Source organism: Ammospiza caudacuta, chromosome 9, assembly GCF_027887145.1.
Source record: "Ammospiza caudacuta isolate bAmmCau1 chromosome 9, bAmmCau1.pri, whole genome shotgun sequence".
Lineage (NCBI taxonomy): Eukaryota > Metazoa > Chordata > Aves > Passeriformes > Passerellidae > Ammospiza > Ammospiza caudacuta.
In genome coordinates, this window is record NC_080601.1 from 18,444,907 (window position 1) to 18,457,967 (window position 13,061).

The 13,061-nt window shown below is 46.1% G+C and overlaps 1 protein-coding gene across 5 annotated transcripts in view; it reads left to right on the plus strand.

Annotated features, from left to right (window-relative positions):
- The first annotated feature begins 370 nt into the window (after nt 1–370).
- Nucleotides 371–13,061, plus strand: part of CAMK2G (calcium/calmodulin dependent protein kinase II gamma) — a 115,799-nt gene continuing 103,108 nt past the window's right edge. For all 5 annotated transcript variants that reach the window (XM_058810258.1, XM_058810253.1, XM_058810255.1 and 2 more), the window contains exons 1-2: nt 371–599; nt 2,456–2,550. In XM_058810258.1, the coding sequence (XP_058666241.1) occupies nt 535–599; nt 2,456–2,550 (160 nt within the window). In that variant the 5' untranslated portion in view covers nt 371–534. The remainder of the gene's footprint in view (nt 600–2,455; nt 2,551–13,061) is intronic.

Genomic DNA, 13,061 nt, shown 5'->3' on the forward strand with positions numbered 1-13,061 from the left:
GCCGCGGCTGGCCCGGCGCCCCTCGCGCGGGGAATTAAGAGAAATACCCGCGGTGCCCCCGGCCGGGGTCGGCTCCCGGCCGCTTGCGGAGCGCGTGGGGAGGGGGCGCGCCCGCCGCAGTCCGCCCGCCCTTGGCGCGGGGCGGGGGCGCTCACTGCAGTGCCCGCTCCGCGCCCGCGGGCGGGGGGAGCGGCCGCGCCCCGGCTGCAGCCCCCGGCGGGCGACGGCGCTGCGGGCGCCCCGGGAGCGCCCCCGGCGGCCACACCCCGCGGCGGGCCGGGGCCGGCGGAGGGAGGGGGCCGGCGCGGGGTGTCTCCGAGCCAGTTCTCGCGGTGCTGGCCAGGCTCAGCCTCCTTCCCCTCCCCGGCGAGCGGTGACTGTGCACGGCGGAGCCGGGAGCGCCTAGCCGGGCGCCGCGGGAGCCCGCGCCGCCCCGCCGAGCCAGGAGGAAGGCCGCCGAGCAGCGCGCCGCCCGGCCCGTCCCCGCCGCCCTGCCTCATGCCCCAGCGACGCTGAGCCTCCCGCAGCCCGAACATGGCCACCACGGCAACGTGCACCCGCTTCACCGACGAGTACCAGCTCTACGAGGAGCTTGGCAAGTACGGAGCCTGCTGTGCGCCCCGCGCCGCGCCCCGCCGCCCGCCCCGGCCCCGGGACCCACCGGCGCTGCTGGGAGCACTGTGCCGGCGACCCGGCTCTCCCGGGAGCCGGAGAAGGATTAGCTGTCGCGCTGTAATCCTGTTCTCCAGCCCCCCGTCCACCCCAGCGGCGTAGCCGCCGGAGGGGAAGGTGTTCCTGCCCTGCTGGGTCGCCCCGCCGCAGCGGGTGTCCCTGCAGCCTGTCTCGGGCTGCGCGCTCCTGTTGCACCCCGAGATTTTCTCTCTTCCCTCCTTTCCTTCCTCAGGACCCGACTGCCCCGTTCTCCTTCCCGCACCGTCTCCCAGCTGCACGTTGCCGTTCCCTGCAACTGTTTCTGCGCTGGGACGCGGCACTGTTACAGCCACTCCGCGATGCTTCAGTCCCCACTTCCTTGTCCCTGTGAAAGGACCAGGTGCTGCTGCACCGCGCTTCTCTTCCCTCCCCGCTTCCTCGCTTCTTCCCTCCCTCTCTCCGCACTTGTCTCCGCATTGGCAGACTTGCTGCTGCACCCTAGGACAGGGCTTTGCAGGGGAGCGCAGTTGGGCAGGAAAGCAGTGCGGAAAGGGCTAGAGTAGGATTATGGGGACAGTGCTTTCGTGGGTGCTACTGCTCGCTCCCTCCCTTCCTGCACCAACTGCTGGGCTCTGCTGCATCTCTTCTCTCCAGCCCGGTGTCCCTGTCCCTCCCAAGGCTGCTGCAGCTGTGTGTCACCAAGCCTGGGCCCGAGTGCTGGTGCTCACCTTGATGCTCATTGGTTTGTATGTAGAGGTTGAGGAAGGGGATAAAAAGGCAGGACTCCGCAGTATTGGAAGAATTCAAGCTATTTTAGGCTCCCTGTAGGACTGACTGACTGTGGGGCCCTTGTGCAGCTTCTGTTCCCCTCTCATAGTTGAAACGTGGACATTTGTCCCTAGACATGGGTTTGCATTCCTGATCTGAAGGACTTGGAATTTTCTGCTAGTTTTCTCATATTTGTCCTTTCCTCTTTTCAGATCTTTCCTGTAAAGCTAGTAGTTCTTTACCTGCCATGGTGGTTTTTGTTTTGTTTTGTTTTTAAAAAATAAGGGGCTGTTTCCAAGTGCTAATTGTGCAGTCGTGTAGATTTTCAGTCTGTCTTTCACCTTGGTCTCTTGTATTCACTCTTTTTCCTCACAGAAATCCTTTCCCCCCCTCTCTCAGACCTCTTCTCCAAGAGTAATTATCTTTGGAATAGTTATAATAATGTCAATAGTTCCAGCTTGAGGAAATGTAGAAAGCCTTATAGTTTTCTCCTCACTTCATTAATAGGTACATGTGTATCCCCATTTTGCAAGTGGGTTGAGGAATATAAGAGAACTAGTAACTTCTGCAAAGTGTTGTGATGATTTTGTGACAGCTTGCGCTTGAGCATGGGAGACACGAGTCCTGGGTTTGTGCTGTGATTGCTGGGGATGCTGTCTCTGGGAGATGGCCTTACCCCAGCTAGTGTTTGCAGCACTGTTCAGGGCTGTTGGTCTCTTGTTCATCAATCCCTTCATGTCCTGTTTCTGTGCCCATATGGTCTCTCTCTCACCACACAATGTGCTCTTCCTACTGCACTGTCTGTGAGGAGTGGAGCCCTGGATTGAGGAGTCTTCAGGAGGCTTGAGTACCATATAAACTTAAGTTTTATGCTTATCAGACAGCATACATTGTTCATCAGATTCTCAAGTGTTGTGTCCCTCCTCAGTATGTCTTCTGCCCTCTACTTAATCTGGTCCACTCTGAGAACAGGAATTGTTGCTATTATAGTTTCATTTTCAGTTTCATAGCACCTACCCTCTTTATTTTTTTCCAGGGGAGCCTTCTCTGTGGTCCGCAGATGTGTAAAGAAAAACTCTTCCCAGGAATATGCTGCAAAAATCATCAACACCAAAAAACTGTCAGCCAGAGGTTAGTGTCTCTATCTATCTTTCTTCCCAGTATTTGTAGGAAAATACTTCACTGGAGTTGAGGCTGTAATAAATTTAAGGGATCTGGAGTTGCTTGTTTCAGTCATTATTTTTAGGCATTTCAAAATAATTGAATTGTGTGGCAAAGAGTAGCTTGAAAGAAGGTAGTGTGGGATGATAGAAAAATCCCTGTGTTTGGAAATGGATACTCTGTAAAGTGATGTTGTCTTTTTTCTTCTTGAGATCTTTCTTCTTCAACCTGAGCTAGAGGTAGATTCATCTATGTGTGTGTCTGTACCAATCACTCATAATAAAGAGAAGTGTTGCAGACTTATTTTGCTGAATGTCTTTTTTACCTAGGAGATCTGTCTTACCAGAACAGATGTGATTATTTTTTTGAAAGATAGATGTTATATGCCTTGCTCCTTTCGTGCTGTAGTTAAAGGTGGTGTGTTTGGAAGCTAAAAAGTCTGCATTCAAAGGCAGAAATAGGATGGAGAAATCTTGCCAATTTGACTTCTCAGCATATTAGAACAAGGGGCTTGTGCTTTCATTACTCGTGGAGACTTACAAAACCTGAAGCTAGACTGTAGTGTTATGTAAAGAGAAAAATTCTAACTCTTCCAAGCTGTGAGTCTTTTGCTTTCCAGGGACACAGGTATGCATAAAGGGTAGTAGGCCATACAGAATGAGGGGAATGTGCATCCTCCAGTGTGTAGGGAATCACTACAGGGATTGCGTGGGTGGGGTGGAGGGGTGAGGGGGAGAATGAGGGAAATTGACCTGCAATGAAAGATGCTGAAAACAGGGAGTGCGACAAGTTGAGATGCCAGAGGCAACTCTTTCTAGAAAAGGTGAGCAAGGAGAGTTGTAAGTCTTTAGAGGCCTTTCAGATTTCACAAAATTAATGTATGAAGCCCTTGACTATCTTGCTAGTTGAGTGGAGGCCTTAGTAGGGGGGTTGACTGAGAAATGGAAGGGAAAAGCATGAGGAGAAAGCAAATGATTTTGAGAAATGGTTTAGAAGTGAATAATGTTTTACCTAATCCTTACAAAAAAGAAAAATAGAATATGTATTCTCCTTTTTGCCAGAACATGAAATGTGATGATAAGAGCAGAAGACAGCTTGAAGAATAGTGAAAAATTTCCATTTACTGTCGTTTGTGTGGTTTGTATGAAGAAGTAGTATCAGTGGTAGTGTGCTGTGAAGCAGTGATTTTTTTCTTTAGTGTTGTTGTTGTTTTTGTTGGTTTTTTGTGGAGTTTTTTTTTTTTTTTTTTTTTTTTTTTTTTTTTTTTTTACTTCTGGAAGCAAGCATATCTGCTAAGGTGTTTATTGTTTAGCCTGCGTGAGGTGGTTTTGGGGGCCAACCAGTGGAGCCCTGGATTGTTAATGAAGTGGCTGCAGATCTTCTGAGAATCAGTGTCCTCTCAATGGTCATGTGACAGTGCCTGCTGATGTAGGTGGGATATTCAATCTCTGGAGTTCAAAATTAGTTCAACTTAATATGGGAGAGGTCTGAGGTCTGAAGAGTGGCTTTGCTTTGCTGACGGCCATTAATGCCTTGTGTGCTCCCCAGACTTCCCTGTCCATCCTGTGGTGAGGACTAAAGCTCAGGAGAGCCATTTCTCAGACACTAGTGGACACCAGGCTGCTTGGAGAAGGGAAGGGCAGTTTGATAAACTGATCATCAAGGTTAAACCTTTATCGTACAAGGGATGGGGTATTGAAGTTAGCTGTGGAGATAAGAAAAATGGGAAAAAAATGCATGCTGAACATAGTGGAAAATTCAAAAATATGTTAGCTGAAGGCCAAAACTCTCGGAAAACCTGATTGAGTCAGTTTTTAAGTGTTTGGTCATTTAATGAGTTACAGAGGGAGAAATGCATAGATTCTAATTGTTTTTTGTAGTAAGGTGATGACAGTTTAATGACCCAACAAGTAGGAAAAGTAAGTATGGGTGAATATAGGCTATGTTTTGATCTATACTTACTATTTAGATTTCATACCCTCCTATAAATAAAATACATTGAGGCTGCTAGCCTGGTCCTTAGCTGCTCAACTCGAGGCAGCTGGCAATGATATACTTTAAAAGGTACTGGTTAGGTAAGGGTAAATGTGAGGAGAACCAAGAATGAAAATGTGTTTCTGCTACTACAGGGGAGTATCAGAAACAAGGTACTGGTCAGGTTATGTTGAAGTTTTAACTGAGAACTGAGGAATCTGTGAAAAGTGGATGGTGACTTTAGCTGAGTATGTGGGTTCCTCAGTTATTCCAGCTGTGTTTGCTGAGAGCTCAAGGGGTAAGAACAAAAAGTACTTATAGTAAAAGACTTTAGTATTTTGATAGGAAGTTAGTGAATTCACCTTGGAATAGGTCTTTAAAACATCGAAGGAGAAATGTGTGCTATTTAGACATTGCAGCTGTAGATCAGTGATTAGGGAGATTCAATTCAGCTACCTGAAAAAGAAAGTCTTGGGAAAAGGCGTTTTAGAAAGCTGTCTCCCTAAGGAGCAGAATTATGGTGTTAATTCTGCAGCATCTTGGATATGTGTTGTCTGATGTGTCCTTTCCCAAGCTGGCACTTCTCCTGGGCTGTCCATGTCTCTGCCCATCAGTACCTCTTTCCAGGGCTCTCCTGTGCACCCAGCTGCACGCTGTCCATTGTGCAGGGTAACCCACCCTTCTGACCTTCCTCCCACACTGCTGGTTTTCTTCTGGCTTCTCTAGAGAGCCAGAATATTCCCTTATTGTGGGGATAGCCAGCCCCTGTCCAATTTAAGCATAGGTACATTTAACATTTTATACTATCTGTAGCAGAATTTGAACCAGTATGGACACCTGATGCAGTAACTGCTACTTGAAGTGTCAGCATCTTGCTGCTGCTGCAAGGTATAGCCCATTGCTGCTTCACAGAAGTTTTGCCTGCTGTAGTGCTTTCCTTGAATCTGTTCAAGGCAATGGTAACAGAGCCTTGCTCTCCTCCTGCAGTACTTCTTGTTACCTTTGTTTTTCAAGACTTGTGATGAAGAAATACTAGATAACTAACTGGGAAGTGCTGAAAAGCTTACTGTATGTGGCTGAAAAGGAGGAAGAGGAATGCTTCAGGGTGAATTATATGCAATGAAAAACTTGAAGAGGTATGGTGTTTCTCTGTGAAAGCAAGGAGGATGGACAGAGTGCAGGTCTTAGCAGCTTCAGTCTAGTAAATGTCACTCACCAGAAAATGCCAAGTCAACAGTTGAGAGGAGTCTCTTTTATATTGTCTGTGATTTTTGGATGCCTATTCTCTCTTTTAATAAGTTTTGTCAGTAAGAGCTGGTCTAAATTAAAATTCATATTTTGGCTTTAGTGAAGTATTTGCTATTTTTCATGTTGTGTTGATGCTAAAGTCTGCCCAGGGAAGACCATGCCAAGAAGTGTAATGTTAAATAGGGTCCAAATGCTTGTGGAAAGGGAGAGGAACTTCACCTTAGTCAGCATTCAGCTGATACATAAGAGCAGTTGTTATTACACATGGAGGAAATACAATGCTTCGTTCATCTGAAATTCCTGTGGGATTGAATGCACAGACTTTTACCGGCACTACGGGTTGAGAGAAGTAATAACTGTAATTTTTTGAAAGTTGTCTTGTGGCTTTCACTAGAATACTTTCTGAACATGAAAATTCATAGCAAGTAGTGCTACAGTGAAGTTCAAATAAAGTAAAATTACTTGCAGTGATCAAAAGATCAAGAGAGAAGCAGCAGCTTCAGTAGCAGTAGGGAGATATCCCAAATTTAACTTGCTAGCATATACTTCAAGAGAGAGTATGGCTTTTGAAAGGGGTAGGCAGAGCTTTAGGATTTGATAATTTTTAGGATGTTTTTTATACCAAATAGTATTTAGTGATCCTGCCACCACCTGTAGTATTTCTGCCCTTTTTTTTAGGTGCGGAAGGAAAAATCTCTGTGTATTACCTCTATTGCTAAATTTAATTTACTGTTGAAAATCTCTATCTTTTAACTCTGGCAAGTGACATCTCTTGATGAATGAATTAAAAACAGCTGTCTTGTAAGTTAGTCCACTTCACTGTCCTTACTGTGGCTTTGCTTTTGACTGTGAAATAGAGGTGTTTTCTCTCCCTGTTTTTCATCTTTCCAAATTTGTAAACCAGATAAAAATTTGCAGTCTACCGAGTTATTTTGTTGTTGTTCCTGTAGGAGATTATATGGATTGTGGGAGGAGCAGGGAATTACTTCTGTGTATCAAACCCCAACAGGATAAAACCACTCTTTATACTTCCAACTCTGCTATTTTCCCACACCACTGTTGTCTGGGCTTTTGGTTCTGTAGTGGTTGCAGATTTGGGCTTTACAATATGTTTTGTTGAAAGTGTCAGCAGTAGTTCCCCTGGACGCTAAAACCTTGAGCTTGAATGCTGCAGAGGAAGTCTAGCAGCATCAGTCCCTAACATCTCTCTTGATCTGGTCTGTATGTGTTCCTAGCTGCTGCTTGCATTAAAACTCCGTTGGCCTGCTCTTGGGGCTGCCAGGTTTCCAGTGTCCGTGGAGCAGGGCAGGCTGCTGGAATTGCTGTGTGCAGGTGTGCAGGCTGCTGCACTGCAGCGGGGCCGCCGGCTCTGCCGGGGCAGCCGAGCCCAGCACCCGCTCACCGGGGGCTCAAGCGCAAAGCCAGACCGCAGAGAAATGTCCTGTCATGGGTGTCCTCTATGTGCTCCTGTGTTTGCAGGCTGAGGACAAATGTCCTGTCTTGCAGAGGATGGCAAATCAAACTGTCTGCTCAGCCGTCCTTGCTGAGCAGCCAAATCAGGTCCAGTCATTTGGTTTGGGAGAGAAGCTTTCCTTCCTGCAGCATGGGCTGAGTGAAGAGCTTCCCTGCGCCCCAGCTCCACCCCGTGCCTCCCCTTTGCTGTGTGCAGAAGTCTCAGAGATGCTGGGAGCATATATAGCAGACCAGCTGCAATGGGTTGGAAATTCTCTCCATGTCTTTGCACACATGGAGAGAAGCAGAGAGCAGAGTACTGCACACCCCCAGAGCAGTGTATGAGGCAGGGAACTGCCTGGTGAAGCAACTGTAAGAGTCTGGGTGCTTGGGATGGGGGCGGCAGGGGAGGAATCAGTTGGTGGAGTGGGCTTGCAGGTAACAAGCAGCTGAACTCTTCACTCTGCACCACAGCACACAAGTGTGGCAGGGGCTGGTGGTGAGGCTGCTCAGCTGATGTTAAGAGCAGCAGCCCTCTACCTCCCACCAGCTGCCTGCCTCCCCCTGTTCTTCCTACCTGCCTCTGCTTGCAGTCCCCTGCACAGGGGAAGAGGAGTTCAAATGGCATATATACACCAGTATGGGAAATTTCATTGGAAGAGGTGTTTGGAGGAGGGCTTGTGCCAAAGAGGAGGCCCTGACCTTGGAGGAGAGGCTGGACCTGGGAAATTAGTGGGGGCTGCTGAGGGTCGGCTTGGCTTTTTGCCTGCCCTAACATATCAGTACAGGCAGGAAAATGCCCTGGTGTGAGACCCAGCAGAGATTGTTGGGGTGGTGAGTGGTGGAAGCCTTGCTTTACTGTGGCTCACTATGGCTAGAAGCTGGCTTCCTCCCACTGTGGATGTTAGTGATGGTTGGGGTTACCCCAGGTTGCCTCTCAGTTTACGCTGTATATTTTATAAAGGAGCTGGAACAGAGCAGACAGGATTTCAGCTTGTGTCTGTCTTCTCAGTGGTCACATTGAGTATTAAATTTCCGGCATTAACAATGGGGGGGGGGGGAAGTGGGCACACAGATTGGGCAGGAATTCCTACTGCCTCTGCATGAGGTTAGAGAAAGGAGCTTGGTGAGAGAGTCAGGTTTCTTGTTTTCCCAATATAAACTGGATTTGTGTATGGCAGAAATGTGATTAGACTAACTCCTGCACGTGTCCCAAAGCCCTTGGCTCTAGAGCATTTACTCTGATCAGCCAGCCATGGTTGAAATATTTGTATTTATTTGTATATATGTAGATGTCCCTACGGTGAAGAGCAGGGTGTTGAGCAGCCTGTAGATATTTTGCGTAAGGGGAGCTACTTTGGGTTCTTGTAAGAAGGGTCCAGTGAAAAAACTATTTGCTTTGTTTGCAGTGTATCACAGAGATTTCACTGTCTCCAACTTTAATCCTTCTCTGGACAGTAGCAAAATCATCATTAGCAGACGACGATTCATCTGTGGATCAGAAAGAAATTTTTAGAGTGCCCTCCTTCCTAACAGTGGGTTAGCACCGTTGTTCACTGCTTTAAGGGAAGACTATAACAATATTTTTGTTCCTTTCCACGCCCTGCAAGTATTCTAGTTGTTCTTGCCCTCCAGATTGGGTGAAGACAGTTTTTAAAAGGGAAGCATGCTAATGCAAAAATTTCTCTCCACTGTGCTGTTTGTGAGCACAACCCTGACAATGAAGGCATCACCTCCCACTTTTTCTGACCTGTCACCTGTTTTGGGATTTCAGATGTTTCTTTTTGTGTCCTTTGTTCTTGAAATCCCCTGATTTCTACTAACATAACAGATGTAAAAAAACCTCACATTCATATGCCAGTGTTTGACTATAAAGTGAACTATTGCTGTTGGCTTGGTCGGGCGAAGAGGGCAATATTGCCTGGCACCAGGGTCACCAGCACAGGAAAGAAGCCTTGAATGCTGTAAAAAAGAAATGTGAAGTATCTCACATCATTGTGTGTTTGCCTGCAACTGAAGTGATGTCAGTGCTCAGAATAGTTATCTTCAAGACAACAGAGGTGCAATGATTTCTGATGGGCAAATGCATCCTTAAAATTTTGAGTTGCTTACTAGGTGTTTTGGGGTTTGTTTTAGTGTGTGGAGGAAATGTGACCCTGTAACTTCAACCGCAGTAGTTGCTGCTGATCCTTATGACAATAAGCTTTAAAAATTGGGGCCCTATGAATTAGGCTGACATAATGTTCCTTTTTATACCTTATTAAATTTAAATACCACTTTATACTTTGGTAACATCTCCCCAAACATTCTGGTATTGCTGCTTGCATGATTTTTGGAGAACAGTTGCAGAATACCTCTGAACAAATGGGCTGGCAGTATCTTAGAAGTAAGCTTTCTGAACACTAAGGGTAGCCAAAGATAGGTGGAGCATAGATTTAACTTTCTGCTGAAACTAAGTCTATAGTTGTTAGATTTTATTTCCTTGTAGCTTTTTTCACTTTTTACACTTCATCTGCCTTTCTTTCCTTTTTAATTTTGAGTTCAGTTTGAATGTTCATTTGTTTCTCATGGATCAGTTACTTTAACCTATAATTATATTAATTTATAATGCTTTGATTGAAAATAGCCCTTTAGTAATGCTGCTTTCCTCTCTTTCCCTCCCAGAGAATATTGTACAATTTCTGTTGCTCCCACAATTTAGATGACCAGACTGGGAAGTGTGGATGTTGGTGCAAACGGCTGATTACTCATGTCTGAGACTAATACAGAGATGCCAGGAGAGCTGGTCAATGTTGTACATTGCCTTTTTCTGATGGAATCAGGAGAGGAGGAGATGACCATGTGGCTTTACTTCTGGTGTCAGGATCTGTCTCACTCTGCTCCTGGCAGAGCCAGAGAGAGAATTCCCCATCTCTGAGATGTGAGTTGAGTAAATGCGATGACATTTCAGAGAATGTGTGCACGTATAACTTTTGCGTTCTGTTCCTGAGAGCACGAGTTACACGTCTTTCTGGTGACCCCCTGTCCTGCTGCTCTGTCCAAAGTTCCTGTCCTGACTTAGCTGTTGTCCAAGCCTCCACAGCCATGAGCCCTTGTCCTCCCTGTGCCTGGAGTGTGCTTACCTGTGATGCTGGGACAAGTCCAGGTTAGTGTGGTGCTTCAGAGAAGGTTGCTAGCTAATCTTGTCTCTTTGCTAGAAGCCACAGGTGATTTCACTGTTAAACACAAAACTTTTCTTTCTGGGACAGTAAAGGGAGCATCTCTTTTAGCAAAGCTATTATTTGTGTGATTCTGTCAAGAGTCCCAAAAATTGAGCGGAGAATTGTCTCAGGCATTGTGGGAATGAAGACACAGTTAATTTTAAAGAAAAACAAAGGCCATGCAAACTTATCTCTAAAGGAAGGACTGTGCTTGCGAGGATGAGCCTGGGAGCGGCCACAGCTCTTTGAAGGCCTAGGAGCCAAAGGCTAAATGGCAGATCAGGCAGGGAGTGGCAGCCTGCCTGCGGTGGCAGGGCTGCTGGGTTATCTCTGGGGGCTGTTGCCATGATGACAGTGGCAAACAGGGACTGAAAAATTTACCAGATGCATGTGAGCCAAAGGATTAAACTTTCTCATAGGAGAAAAGGGAGGGGAGGAGGTGAGTGATGAATTAACGGACAGTATCCTAGTGAGAAATACCAGGCTCACTTTCCTATACTACTGGGATGGCAGGGGGGAATGCAGGCTGGCATTCCTTCTCCAGTCTAAACTCTGAGCAACACTGCCCTGATAGATTTCCTCTTTGAAGAGAGGGTGAATGCACCCTCCTTTCACTGCATAAGTCATTGGGATTTGCATTGCTTTGGCAGGTGGAAAGTAAGAAGTGGAAAAAGATGGTCTCTCTTTTTTAGTCTTTTTTCTTCCTATTCCCTATACTTACAAGTAAGTCTAGTTCTTTACTTTGTTCTTAGAGATTTTCTGCACTAGAGTTCGTGGAAATCAAGTTTCAGTGTTGCCTGCAGGTTGCAGACTATCAAACATGGTTCTAACCAGCCTGCACTATTGTTATCAATGGCACAAGACTGTTGTCATTGAAAATGTCTGATGCAAAACCATACCAGCTAGTAGTGGTCTTGACCATGCATATGCTTTTGTTCCTTTCCCAGAGCTGTGGCAGTGTCCCTGCATAGCAGAGTTGATAGCATGGTGGGCAGGCAGTGCATGAGAGAGGCTAAGCTTGGCAGTTTTCCCTCCTGGAGTCTGAGGAAGTCCTGCTACAACCCTGTGCTGCAGCCTCCTTTGTGGAGGCTGACAGCAATAAGGACTGGTTCTAGAAGAATTAGTGATTTGCAGCTGGCTGGGGAGCACAGAGCTGGTGAGGGGGTCTCTGCACTCAGTGGCCAAAATCTCAGTGCTCTTATTTTGCTTAGCAAAATGTGGTATCACTTCGTTGTTTGCAGTACTGCAAATTATTATGATACCTACTTGCAGGCAGCTTCAGGAAAGACCTACTTGGCTGTGCCTGGAAAACTTCTGAACAGCAATATACTAGTATAAAATGTTTGTCTGAAGGCTTAGTAAGATAGAATTGTGGTAATAAAAACTAGTTTCATTCTAGAAAGCTTCTTCAACTTCAAACATTTATTTATAGAATGAAACACTAATATCTATGGAAATTATTGATATAGGTCTTTCCCACCTGGCCAAATCCCAGTGGACTTTTTAAGCTCCTGTGAATACAGGCCATATGTGAGGACAAGGATTTTAAGCCTCCAAAGCCAGTTCCTGAAAGCCTATGGAAAGGATTCTTTTCTTTCCTTCACTTCTACTCCTCTTCTAGGCACTTGAGTTAGCTGGTGTAGGCTGCAGCTTGTCTTATGAAGCAACTCAGTGTTTGGATGGGCTTTGTCTTCTGCAGTTACTGTGTCATCCTCGATAAGTCAGTTGGTGTAGACTGTGGTAAGTGATAGCTGTGAAGACGGAGATGTCATTTCTTGATGTCGAAGACTACTCTTTTTTGAAAGAGGTTTTCTCAATCCCAGGGGACCAGTGAGAAAGGGAGAAGCAGTCTGACATAGCCTCATGTCTGAGGTGAAAAAAAGGAGACTGAAGAGCTAAATCCTTCAACTTTAGCGTACTTCCTCTGTTCCCTGTTCTTTTACAGGCACCTCTCTTTCACAAGGGGTCTCCATGCCTGTGCAACAGAATTTAGTCTGTAAAGTTTCCTGCAGCTCTGGAGATGGGTGAGATATGTGTGTTTATCCAGCTCTGTTTGCTGCTACAGACCTGATCTCATACACCTGACTTGAAATGTGACTTCATAGGGGACAGTCCAGTGCTCTCTCTGCAATGCAATTTCAATATGCACATTTCAAATTACATGGGTACCCTGGAAGCTTTTTCAGGGAAAAAGCTGGTTAAAACTCATCCTATATTGGTCTCCAGTGCCAAATAAACTTTGTGTTTCTACTATATTAGGACAGCTGCCATTTTGAAAATGTCCATGTGTATCTTGGTTGGTTTTTTCATTTTTTAAAAAACTTTATTATTTCCTCATATTCTTTTATGTCAAAGCATATAACATTTCATGATTAATGGGCCAAGAAATTGCCCATTGACTGGAGGGAAAAAATAGATGTAAAAGGAGGAAGTTGTCTTTACTGGCCCCTGGAACGTTTTTCTTGAAGGCTGCTAGAGAGAATGGCCTGGTGATGCCAAGCAGGACTTTTCTGTTGTTTGCCAAAAGAATTGGTGTGCTGTTAAGTTTAATTTTGTCTGCCTCAGGGCCTATCCATGTAAGCTTTGGGTATCAAATGTCCTCTGTTG